This window comes from Muntiacus reevesi, chromosome 4 (assembly GCF_963930625.1).
Source record: "Muntiacus reevesi chromosome 4, mMunRee1.1, whole genome shotgun sequence".
Lineage (NCBI taxonomy): Eukaryota > Metazoa > Chordata > Mammalia > Artiodactyla > Cervidae > Muntiacus > Muntiacus reevesi.
The window spans coordinates 71,211,299-71,225,097 of record NC_089252.1 but is presented as its reverse complement, the minus strand read 5'-3'; the positions used below and the strand labels follow the sequence as shown (position 1 = coordinate 71,225,097).

The 13,799-nt window shown below is 42.6% G+C and overlaps 1 protein-coding gene across 1 annotated transcript in view; it reads right to left on the bottom strand.

Annotated features, from left to right (window-relative positions):
* DLEC1 (DLEC1 cilia and flagella associated protein) overlaps window positions 1-13,799 on the bottom strand; it is an 88,839-nt gene that overhangs the window by 55,918 nt on the left and 19,122 nt on the right. Inside the window, exons 4-7 of the mRNA XM_065933003.1 lie at window positions 12,446-12,556; window positions 10,218-10,411; window positions 9,793-10,013; window positions 8,287-8,365 (exon numbers count right to left, since the gene is read on the bottom strand). Coding sequence (XP_065789075.1) covers window positions 8,287-8,365; window positions 9,793-10,013; window positions 10,218-10,411; window positions 12,446-12,556 — 605 coding nt within the window. The remainder of the gene's footprint in view (window positions 1-8,286; window positions 8,366-9,792; window positions 10,014-10,217; window positions 10,412-12,445; window positions 12,557-13,799) is intronic.

Genomic DNA, 13,799 nt, shown 5'->3' with positions numbered 1-13,799 from the left:
ATTAAGGCCTTAATTTCCAAAATATACAAAGAACTCATACAATTCAACAACAAAAAAACAAGGAGCCCAATCGAAAAATGAGCAGAAGACCTAATTAGACATTTCTCCAAGGAAGAAATGCAGATGGTCAGTCAATAGGCACATGAAAAGATTCTCAACATAGTGCTCAACATCAACTAATTACTAGAAAAATGCAAATCAAAACTACAATGAGGTACCACCTCACACCAGTCAGAATGGTTATCATTAAAAACTCTACAAATAACAAATGCTGGAGAGGATGTGGAGACGTCTCTGCCATTAGGAGAAAAGGGAACTCTCCTACATTGTTGGTGGGTGGGGATGTAAATTGGTACAGCCACTATGGAAAACAGTATGGAATGTTCCTCAGAAAACTAAAAACAGAATTACCAGCAATCCAACTCCTGGGCATATATCCAAACAAAACTCGAATCCAAAAAGATGAACACACCCGTATGTTCACTGCAGCATTATTCACAACAGCCAAGACATGGAAACAATCTGAATGTCCATTGACAAAGGAATCAGTATAGCTGTGGTGCTTATATACAATGAAATACTACTCAGCAATTAAAAAAGAACAAAATAATGCCATCAGCAGCAACATGGATGCAACTAAGGATTATCATACTAAGTGAAGTAAGTCATGAAGAGAAAGACCAATACCATATGATGCAACTTACACATGAAATCTAAAATATACCACAAATGAACCTGTCTATGAAAGAGAAATAGAGTCATGGACAGAGAACAGATTTGTGGTTGCCGAGGGGGTTGGGGGAAGGATGGAGTTGGAGGTCGGGGTTAGTAGATGTAAGCTATTACATACAGAATGAACAAACAACAAGGTCCTACTGTATAGCGCAGAGAACTATGTTCAGTATCCTATGATAAACCTTAGTGCCAAAGAGTATTAAAAAAGAAAGTGTGTGTATGTATAGCCGAACCACCTTGCTATACAGCAGACATAACGCAACACTGTAAATCAACCATAATTTTAAAAAATCCCCCAAATTACAAAATAAATAAAAGGTTTCATCAGTGTCAACACAAGTTTATGAAAAAATGACACTGTGTGTCCTTCCCTGAAATGTGCTAATTATGTATGTTTCTCTGGGCAATGAGTGGTTTCTTCCAACCATACAGACTCAAAGAGCCTACTCATAATCATTATACTGTACTTTAATTTTAACATTCATTTACATATACTTGCCTATATATTTAAACAGTTTGTATATTTAGCAACCTTTTAGAGGAACAGATATCTTTAAAACTGCTTGTAAGTTGTCACTCACCACCTTATCCAAACCCCTGGGGAAGATGGCAGACGAAAGGGAAGAGAAGGATGCGAGCTCAGCCCCTCTCACAAAAACACCCAAATCACAACTAACTGGTCAACAATCATCGATACAAAAAGCTAGAACCTACCAAAAAAGGGATCCAAAGACAAAGAAAAGACGCAATGAGACAAGAGGAGGAATGCAATCGTGATAAAATTAAGTCGCATACCTGCTGGGTGGGCAACCCACAAACAAAGCCGCTGGGAGGTACACACACACACACATTATGTTTTTATACAGCAAAATGGGGCTCCTTTCATTTGTTCTTGATTTACTCTGTACGAGGAGTAAGCAAGGCTAAGTGGTAGACCGGTATTCAGGTAATTCAGTCAACAGACCTACCATCTGTGAGTACTAATACCAAAATGGTTTACACAAACCTAGAATTAACCCCTGCCCATGTGGTTTTCAACCTGGTGGGAAAGATAAATTAGAGTGTGCCACGAAAGAATAAAGGCGGGAGGGGAAGACGGTCCCACACAGCCGGTGCTGGCTTCCTCTCCAGGCCCCACAGTGGGCACCTGCAGGTCCTGCAGAAATGTCTTTTGTCTGTCCCCCAGCAGCTCTCCCTTGCCCATTCCACGCCCAAAGTGAAAAGATGTTAGCTCTCTTTCTCTGAGTCTGCCAACCTCACCATCTCTGAAATGTGATGACCAGACACAGAAGTCCCAAACACACAAGTCCAAAAGAAACTGTTATGTTCAAGTAGACAAATGCTTTCTTTAACATTTAGCCTAAATGACTGGCATATCAGCGTGATTTTGCACACTGGATAAGAGTGGATAAGAGCTCCTAAAGAATTATGGATTTGCAAGTGCTCTTTAAACTGCAAAGTACAATGCACATGTGTGTGAAGGGACTGTCACCATTAAACACAGCTACCTTTATACCTAATGAACAGAACTGGTGACTCCCAAGCTTGGTCCTGACCTGATTCTCCAGGATGGAGGAAGGCAAGTATCAAGAGTGAAGCTGGGAAAAGGAATGAGGAAAGTCTCTACACACAGCTCTGGAAGCTCACTGGATATACTGTTAAGTGAAAAAAGCAAGGCGCAGAGGAGAGTAAGCACTGATGCTGAAGCTGAAACTCCAATACTTTGGCCACCTGATGCGAAGAACTGACTCATTTGAAAAGACCCTGATGCTGAGAAAGACTGAAGGCAGGAGGAGAAGAGGATGACAGAGGATGAGATGTTGGATGGCATCACCAACGCGATGGGCATGAGTTTGAGTAAACTCTGGGAGTTGGTGATGGACAGGGAGGCTTGGCAGGGACAGGGAGTGCTGCAGTCCATGGGGTCGCAAGAGTCATACACGACTGAGCGACTGAACTGAACTGAGGACAGTAAGTAGGAGACAGCGTTCAAATATACCTACGTATTTGCCTGTGGTTTCAAAAAGAAACAATGGAAGAACCCAAGCTAATAGAAACAGTCATCTCCAGGAGCAAGGAGAGTAAAAGGAAGAGGGGAAATAAATGGAAGTTTGAGGGAAGGTTTTTCTAAAGATCAGAAAATCACCAATAATAAATGCAGAAAAAAATAGTAGAATTAGTAGAAGTCACCATATTATAACCCTTAATTAAAAAAAAACTGATCTAGGCCACAGCCATCTAATGCTACTAAAGCATTAAATGAGAGGTTGGTAAGATCTTTATAAAGGGTAATTTAGGTTCATAACACCTGAAGCCATTCATCACTGATAACGGGAAAACCATGTATCACACTCTTCCTGATGGGATGCAGCAAGAAATGTACTCTCCCACCAAAGAAGTATTCTTGCAAAAAAAACAAAAAAAAATATTGAACATGAATCTAATCAAGCTTCTGCGTCTAACAAGTTTATAGAAAATATGGAGGATAAAAGAACATGCTTAACATCACCGTAATAAAGCAATTAGCAAGAGTCAAACTGAGACAGAAAGCAGAGAAGGACTCGAGGTCAACTCCTCTTACAGAAACACCTGAACCACAACTAACCACTGAACCACCACTGACAAAAAAGATTTGAACCTACCAAAAAAGATATTCTACCACCCAAAGACAAAGAAGAAGCCACAACAAGATGGTAGGAGGGGTACTTCCACCATAATAACCAAATCCTATACCCTATAAGTGGGTGACCACAAACTGGGACATAATTACATTGCAATTGAGAAGAGTTCTGACACCTGCTCCCCATCAGACTCCCCAGCCTGGAGTCTGGAGGAGGAGCTCCCAGAGCATCTGGCTTTGAAGGCCAGCAGGGCTTGAGTGCAGAAGCCACACAGGACTGCCAGAGGGCGCAAAAACGACGTGACACGTGCACTGGAACTCAGAACAAGGCAACAGCTCCTGGGAGCTTGGGCCAGGCCTACCTGTGGGTCTCGGAGGGTCTCCCAGGGAGGTGGGGATCAGCTGTGGCTCAGTATAGGGGCAAGGGCACTGGCGGGGGACACCCCAGGGAACACCCGCTGGTGCGATCCCTCCCGGGGGGCGTCATTTTGGCATTGAGACCTGGCACCACCCAACAGGCGGCAGACCCCGGTGCTGGGACACCTCAACAACAACAGGATGGGGACGCAGCCCCACCCATCAGGAGACAAGCCGCCTAAAGACAGCCTGACCCCACGGCTGCCTTTAACACACCTCCTGACACGGGCCTGCCCGTCGGAGGGACGGGACCCAGCGGCACCCGCCAGTGGGCAGGCACCAGACCCTCCTCCCGGGAGCCTGCCCAAGCCTCACACACCAGGGGATAGACGCCAGTGGCAAGAAGAGCTAGAACCATGCAGCTTGAGGAACAGTGACCGGAAACAGAAAGTTACACAAAAGGAGACGACAGAGAAACACAGCAACTGCTACACGCAACTCTAAGCCAGGAAACCGGGCCACCTAGAAGAAACGGACAAATTCTTAGAAATGCATAGCCTTCCAAGACCGAACCAGGGAGAAATAGAAAATATGGACTACAACTCATATGTACTGAAATTGAAACTGTGATTTTAAAACTTCCAACAGTCCAGGACTAGATGACTTCACAGGCAAATTCTATCAAACATTTAGAGAAGAGTCAACACCTGTCCTTCTGAAACTCTTTCAAAAAGTTGCAGTGGAACCAACCCATCTAAACTCATTCTATGAGGCTACCATCACTCTGGTACCAAAACCAGACAAAGATACCACATAAAAAGACAAGTGCGGGCCAATATAACTGATGATCATAGATGCAAACATCCTCAACAAAATACTAGCATATCAAATCCAACAATACATTAAAAGGATCATACATCATGATCAAGTAGGCTTCATCCCAAGCATGCAGGGAGTTTTCAAAAACCACAATTCAGGCAGTGTGATATATCACATAAACAAAGTGAAGAATAAAAAACGTACACTCATCACAATAGATGCAGAAAAGCTTCTGACAAAATTGAACACCCATTTATGAAAGAGTTTCCACTAAGTGGACACAGAGGGGAAACTACTGAAAGGAAAAAACTGAAAGGATTTCCTCCAAGATCAGGAACAAGATAAGGATATCCACCTTCATCACTTTTATTCAACATAGTTTTAGAAGTCCTAGCCCCATGGCAATCAGAGAAGAAAAAGAAATAAAAGGAATCCAAATCGGAAAAGAAGTAAAACTATCACTGTTTGCAGATGACATGATACTATACATACAAAATCCTAAAGACTCTACTAGAAAACTACTAGAGCTTATCAGTGAATACAGTAAGGTTGTAGGATACAAAATTAATACACAGCAATCTCTTGCATTTCTATATACTAACAATGAAAGATGAGAAAGAAAAATTAAGGAAACAATCCCATTTACCATAGCATCCAAAAGAATAAATTACCTAGGAATAAACCTACCTAAGGAAGCAAAAGACTTGTACTTTGAAAACTATAGGATGCTAATGAAAGAAACTGCAGATGACACAGATGGAAAAATACACCATGTATATCCTTGAATTGGAACAATCTATACTATCAAAATGACTATATTACTCAAGGCAATCTACAGAGTCAATGCAACTCTTATGAAATTACCAATGGAATTTTTCACAGAATTAGAAGAAAAGCTTTTTAAATGTGTATGGAAACACAAAAAGACTGAACAGTTAAACCGATTCTGACAAAGAAAAACAGAGCTGGAGGAATCAGGCTCCCTGACTGCAGGCTAGAATACAAAGCCACAGTAAGCAAAACAATATGGTATTGGAACAAAAACTGAAATAATCAACTGAACAGGAGAGAAAGCCCAGAAATAAGCTCATGAACCTATGGTCAATTACTCTACGACAAAGGAGGCAAGAATACACAGTGGAGGGACTTCCCTGGTGGTCCAGTGGTCAAGACTCTATGATCCCAACGTAGGGGGGCTGGGTTCAACCCCTAGTCAGGGAACTACAGCCCTCATACCACAACTAAGACCCAGTGCAGTCAAATAAGTTTTTAAAAAATAGAATATACAGCGGAGAAAAAACAATCTCTTCAATAAGTGATGCTGGGAAAACTGAACACCTACATGTAAAAGAATGAAATTAGAACAATCTCTAACACCATACACAAAAATAAACTCAAAATGGATTAAAGATCTAAATTTGAGGTTAGATATTATAAATCTCTTAACATAGGCAGAACACTCTTTGACATAAATTGCAGCAATATCTTTTTCAATCCATCTCCTACAGTAATGAAAATAAAAACAAAAGTAAACAAGTGGGATCTAATTAAATTTAAACACTTTTGCAGAGCAAAGGAAACCATAAAAAAAAAACACCCTACAAAATGGGAGAAAATATTTGCTAATGAAGCAACTGACAAGAGGTTAATCCCCAAAATATACAAAAATAGCTCATTCAGCTCAATATCAAAGAAACAACCAAATCAAAAAATGGGTGGATGATCTAAATAGACATTTTCCCAAAGAAGACACACAGATGACCAAAAAGCACATGAAAAGATATTCAACATCACTAATTAAGGAAATGCAGAACAGAACTACCAGAAGGTATCACCTCACCAGTCAGCATGGTCTTCGTCGAAAACTCTACAAGGACTTCCCTGGAGCAGTTAAGAGACCTCCTGCCAGTGCAGGGGATACAGGTTTGATCCCTGGTCCAGGAAAGAGCAGCCCCACTGGCTGCAACTAGAGAAAGCCTGCACACAAAAAACAAGACCTAGCTCAGCCTTAAATAAAGAAAACAGAAAACCTCTACAAGCAATAAATGCTAGAGGCAGTGCAGAGAAAACAGAACCCCCCTACTCCACTGGTGGGAATGTAAACTGGGAACACCATTATGGAGAATAGTATTGAGGTTCCTTAAAGCTAAACATAGAACAACCATATGATCCAGCAATCCCCCTGCTGGGCATGTATCTAGAAAAAATGTAATTCAAAAAGATACATGCACCCCAGTATTGACTGCAGCACAACTTACAATAGCCATGACATGAAAGCAACCTAAATGTCCATAACAGATGAAGAGATAAAGAAGAATAGATACCTAAGTATTAATAGAATGGAATATGACTCAACCAGAAAAAAGAATGAAATAACGCCATTTCAGCAACATGGACGGACCTAGAGATTATTGTCTTAAGTGAAGTAAGTCAGATAGACAAATATGACAAATAGCATATCATTTATAGGTGGATTTCAAAACCATTCTAAAAATGAACTTATTTGCAAGACAGAAACAGACTCAGATTCCAAAAACAAACTTACAGTTATCAAAAGAAAAAGGTAGGGGGAGGGATAAATTAGGGATTTGGCATTAACATACACACATTCATATAAAAAAGATAATCAAATATGGACCTACTGTATAGCACACTGGACTCTACTCAATATTCTATAATAACCTTAAAAGGAAAAGAATTTGAAAAAGGATGCATGTATACATATAACTGAGTCACTTTGTTGTACACCGGAAATTAACGCAACACTGGAAAACAACTGTACTCTAATATAAAATAAAAATTAAATTAAAAACAAACGTAAAGCTGGGGCTTCCCTGGTGGCTCAGTGGTGAAGAATCCACCTGCCAATGTGAGAGACATGGGTTCATCCCTGACCCAGGCAGATCCCACATGCCATGGAGCAGCTAAGCCCGTGCTCCACAGCTTGAGAGCCACAACTACCGAGCCCACCTGCTGCAACTGCTGAAGCCCTGGCGCCCTCGAGTCTGTGCTCTGCAACAAGAGAAGCCATCACAAGGGGAAGCCAGGGCACCGCAACTAGAGAGCAGCCTCCACTCTCCAGTGAGGCGGAAGTCTGCACAGCAACAAAGACCCAGCACAGCCAAAAATAAATAAATAAAATCAAGCAATGAGCCAAATTTAGACTGTAAGAAATTACAGTTTCTTCTACAGACAAACGGCATTTTAAAAAATAAAAGGATGGAGGAATTATTTTTTTAAAATGTGGGAAAAATAAGAGATACTCTAACCAAACGCAATGTTTGAATTCTGATTTAAAGAAACCAGTTATAAGTTGACTTTAAAAAAAATAAACGGATAAAAATCAGACATGAGTGGGTATTAGCTGATATTAAGGAATCACTGTTAATACTGCTGGGTGTGATGATGGTTATTCTTTAAAAGTCCTTACCTGGTAAGAGATACTCACTAAAGTATTAACTGAAGAATGACATGCTGTCTAAGCTTTCCCCCTTAAATACTCCAGTGTACGCATGTGCACACAGATCCACATACAGGAAACTGTGGGGGCAACAGATGAAACCAGACTTGCTGGATGCAGGTAGGTAACTACTGAAGCTGGGTGATGGGCTCATAAGGGAACGTGACAGTCTTTTCCCTAGTTCTGTGTATGGCCTGTGTGTGTGTGTGTGTGTGCATGTTTTTAAATTTCCACAGCAAAGACTTTTTAAAAATAAGGAAGCAGAGTGGGATATGTAAAGAAACCAGATTCTTACCTCATAAACTGGTCCAATTTCATAATCTGTGAAAAATCCGATGGAGGGTTTAGCTAGAAACACTGGAGTATCAGCACAGCTGTGGGAGGGCAAGGGAGGGTGAGAGAGGCTGTTAGTTTCATCCCTGTAAGTGATTCATGGAAAATAAATACATTCAAGCCATCAAAGAGACTGGCAACGCATCACCCTTTGGGTTTTACTGTTGGCAAAGCAGGTCACCAAACAATTTTATAGCAAGATTGAATATTTGTGAAGATATATATATAGCTACACATAGCACAGGGAAAACTCTGGAGGCTTAAACACCAATATTGTTTTTTTAATTTATTTTACTTTAACAAACCCTTGTGTCGAGGGCTGACTTTCAATAGATCGCATCGAGGAGCTGCTCTGCTACATACAAAATCCCGAACACCAATATGTTAATTGCATTTTTTATATAGGTGCTATTTTTTCTCAGCAAATCTTTTCATTTTTGGTTTTACTCTTTTCTTTTTGGCTGTACCAAGTGGCTTCTGGGATCTTAGTTCCCCAACTAGATCAAATCCAGGCCCCTGCATCAGGAGCACAGAGTCTTACTCACTAGACCACCAGTGAGGTCTAAGCAAATATTTTCTGTTTTTTTTTTTTTTTAAATAAAAACATTATTTCTCTAATAAATAAACATTAATAGCTTTTTTTCCCCCCAATCTATTTGGCTGTACCAGGCCTTTGTTGCGGCAGGCAGGATCTTTACTTGTGGCATGTGGGATTTAGTTCCCTGACAAGGGATCGAACGTGAGCCCCTGAATTGGGGAGCACAGAGTCTTATTCACCGGACCATTAGGAAAGTCCCACACTAATCATTTTAAGTCCATTAAAATTATGAACCCATGAAGCAAATCATTCCCTTTATATGGACAATTATTGAAATATAGACAAACGGCTTCCTAGGTGGCTCAGTGGGTAAGGAGATGCAGGTTCGACCTTCTGGGACAGGAAGAGCCCCTGGAGCAGGAATTGGCAACCCGCTCCAGTATTCTTGCCTGGAAAATTCCATGGGCAGAGGAGCCTGGCGGGCTATAGTCCACGGGGTCCCAAAGAGTCAGACATGACTGAGTGACTGAGCGCACACACTCTTTTAAAGAAAAATCACTATCTGTACTAGTTACTTGTCATTAAGCAGATTTTAAACATTTTTATTATCCAAGACACATGAATGTAATGGCAGGAGCACATGGCTATGGAGATGCCTCCCATTTGACCCAGGCTGTTCAGATATAAGCAAAGGGCCAACACTAACCCCTATTCCTCAAGAAAAGATCAGAAAAGCACAAACCCAGGACTCTGGGGATGTCCCAAGGCCACACCCGTAGGCAGCCCTGAAGCCCTGCTCAACTCGGATCCTGACCCCCTGGCCCCAAACCTCGGGGACCCTCCAGAAGCAAGGCAGATTCATGACCTTCTTTCTGCGCTTTCCTCTGCAGGGTCAGATTCTCTGCAAATACAAGTCAGGAAAAGACGCACCTCTCCTCCAGCTCCCCGTCCTGGAACTTGCCTATCCGTGGTGGCTTCTTGGGAGGAAAGAGAAGAGACTTGCCTCCCAATGGAGTGTTAGGAGGGAAAAAGCGAGGGTTTCTCAGGAAGCGGTTCCGATTCTCCATCCTGGCAAGCCGAAGCCGCTCCAGCTGCCTCTGGGGCACCCGTAAATGGTTCATCCAGTTTTTATTCTTCGGTAAACCTGTTTTCTTTGAAATGGGAGAAAAGGATAGAGTCAATGAGAGGCCGAGGGGCCGTGTGCATTGACATCTTGCTGATCCGAGACCCCCGATGGCCAAGGACACCCTCCTGTTTTGCTGTGGCTTCATTACGACGTGTGTCACCTGGAACCCCTTCCCCCTCATCATAGCCCTGCCCCCCACCCCCCCACCACACACTGGCTTCAAACTCACCTCGACGGCTGCTCTGGATCTGCGTTTGGCCTTAAAAGACGAGTCCCATGTGAGGCTGTCCATAGTATAGTCCGTCTCCTCTGCAGACTGAGAGGACATCTTCCTGCATGCGGGCTTCTTGGTCAGCTCTTTCTTTGGGATGGAACGTTTCTCAGAACTAAACGTCAGTTTTGAATATCCAGGGACAGAGACACCTGTGGCACCAGGAAAAACAGGAAGTTACCGGACCCAGGGGAGGAGGCGACCCATCCAAGACGACCAAATGAATTAGCAGAGGCACCGCTAGCTTCTTTTTTCTTTCTTCTAAATGTTTATATTTCCCACACCAGATGTATTAAATAACTGCCCTTCAGCGTATCAGTTACTCCTGGAACTTACTCTGTATCCTTGAGACTCTAGTGTTCACACTGTATTATCTGTTCATTTGTCAAACACGGCCAGGAACAGGAGAGGACCACTGTCACACATACACACGGACACATACCGCATGTGTGAACACGCTTTTAAAAGGCTCATATACACCATGGAATATTACTCAGCCGTTAAAAAGAATTCATTTGAATCAGTTCTAATGAGATGAATGAAACTGGAGCCCATTATACAGAGTGAAGTAAGCCAGAAAGATAAAGATCATTACAGCATACTAACACATATATATGGAATTTAGAAAGATGGTAACAATAACCTTATATGCAAAACAGAAAAAGAGACACAGAAGTACAGAACAGACTTTTGAATTCTGTGGGAGAAGGTGAGGGTGGGATGTTTCGAAAGAACAGCATGTATATTATCTATGGTGAAACAGATTACCAGCCCAGGTGGGATGCATGAGTCAAGTGCTCAGGCCTGGTGCACTGGGAAGACCCAGAGGAATCGGGTGGAGAGGGAGGTGGGAGGGGGGATCGGGATGGGGAATACGTGTAACTCTATGGCTGATTCATATCAATGTATGACAAAACCCACTGGGAAAAAAAAATAACGAAATAAAATTAAAAAAAAAAATAAAAGGCTCACATGAGAAATCAAAGTTTGTATTAGCTTTTTGGACTGCAAAATCATCTCCAAAAGGTTAAGTGAGGATATTCAACACTGCCAGCAGGAGAGCAGTGAAACCATCACATCTCCTAGCAGTGTCAGGTGAGCGCTCAATAACGTCTACTCAGTACTCTGTAATGACCTATATGGGAACAGAATCTAAAAAAGAGTGGAATATATGTATATGTATACTGACTCACCTTACCATATGCCTAAAAGTAACCCAGGACTGTAAATCAACTATACGCCAATAAAACTGATTTGAAAAAGAAATAGAACCAGATCCCACAGGAAAAAATAAAATCCTCAATGCATGTTAAATCCATCCTTATTTATTTGCCTAAGATAGTATTTGAAAGTTGGTTGGAAATTAAGTAGCTGAGTATCCCAGGCACTTGGTTCTGCTTCCTTCTTTCTGGCCTCACCTGTCAGCAGGGCCCAGGCTGTCAGTTAAACTCTCTCTTCATTTACATCCTCAATTCTCTGGACCCCCATCCTCCTACCCCAAAGGCTTTCTCAGCTCCAAACCCCCAAGCGGTCATCAGAGTCCCACTGACTGGGGCTGCTGACTAGCTTACCTTTGGAGCCTGGCACCACCAGGCTGCCATCCAGATGTTTGGTCACAGGATCTACAGGGTGATGCTCCCAAAACTTTACTTTCCAAAACTTTACCTTGTGTGCTTAAGCCCACAAGACAGCTTCCCACCGCACTCATTCTCAGAGGATCTTGCCTCCCACAGCACAGGAAAGTAGCCCAGTATCACATTCACACACACATAGCCTTCGCTGCTCCCAACCTTTCCTCCACACTCAAAGTCGCTCCTGGCCTGTAAGGGGTATGCAGAACCCTTAGGTCTGTGTTCTGAGCCCATGCGACACTTGCTCCCTTGCTCGTCTATGTCTGCAGATCCACCCTCTCGTGATTTATTCAACTACATTTTAAAATAATTTCACACCTTGTCGTTGGGCAACCAATTAGGGTATCATATTCCATTTTGAGAAGCTGAGACTTTTATCTCATAGGAGTCAGTAAGCTAGTAAGGAAGTGGCATGCTCAGAGCTGACCCTCCCAATAGCCATGACCACAAGATCTATGAACAAGGAAATGGCACAAAGGTGGCTGCTGTGGTCCTGCTTCTAAAGAACTTCCGTGGAATGGGATCAGAGGCTGGAAGGCAGTACAGAGGCATTACCTTTAGGTGCAGAGCAAAATGGCACTGGATCGCTGTAGTAATCATTCGGGCAGATCAAATGATGCTTCCGTAGCAACTCATTGTCCACACACCACCTGAAGATGGTCTTCACTACACAGAAGCGAATGAGAAAAGGTGTTTCAAGGCAGATTGATGCCAAAGAAACTACACTCAAGCTTTCTCCATCCTCCCAGCCTAAACCACCTAATAAAATTCTTTGGTGGTCATTCTGAGATTTAAGAAACTTACCAGTGAGTATTTAAGTTGGTCGCTTATAAGAGGCCAACCATTGGGCAAGGCTGTGTTGTGGTATTATTTGAGTCAAAATGTGGTTACTTGCAGAGAGGTCAATAAAAAAGAGTTAGGAGAAATAGAATAGATTGATGAGTGGCCCCAATTTTTCACTCTTCTCTGGCTTCACTCTTCACATGGCTAGAAGCCTGCCATGTGAGTGTGCAGTTCCTATTACTAGAGACAGAGCCCACTTCTTCACCCTTGATGCTGGCGGTATGATGTGCTTTGACCATGAGATGCCGGCAGGATTTTGAAAGGTGCTTGTGCAGCTGAGCCTTCCCTCTTGCGTGTTTGCCATCATCATGAGAAGAGCTCCTGGCCCTTCACCCTGGGCCCCAGCAGGAATCCACGTGGAGCAGGCTTGAACCCAACATGCGGCAGGGGGAACCATGTTCAGCTGGACGCACAACTGGATGTTGGTCTGGCCAGCTAAGCCCAGCTAGATCAGCCAACCACAAACCGACCAGCAGACACATGAGAGGAGATCTCATTTAATAGAATGGGAAGTTGATAAATAACATCATTGGTTGATGAGCACGGAAACAGTAGAAAAGGTATATTTTTCAGAGGCTTCCAGAAGAATTAGAGCTAAAAATGGCCATGTCTGGCAAGTGGACTGAAGTTGGGAAAGGTGAGGTGGAGGATTTTTTCCAACAGATTCTTTTTTTCAGCAGTGTTAGATTTGTAGCAAAATTGAGAAGGTACAGAGGTTTCCCACATATTCTCAGGACCCACAAATGCACAGCCTCCCCCTTTATCAACATCCCTTACAACTGATGATCCCTACACTGACATACCATTATCACATGAAGCCTGAAGTTTCTATTAGGATTCACTCTTGGTATTCTACAGTCTGTGGGTTTGGACAAATGTGGAATGACATATGTAGGTGAGGATTTTTTTTTCTATTTTATTAGAAGTTTTTCTAAACTATTGGGTTCTTTAAAACCATGTACACAGGACTTCCCTGGTGGCCCAGTGGTTAAGACTCTGCCTGCCGATGCAGGGGACATGAGGTTAACCCCTGGTCTGGCAAGATCCCACAGGCCATGAGGCAACT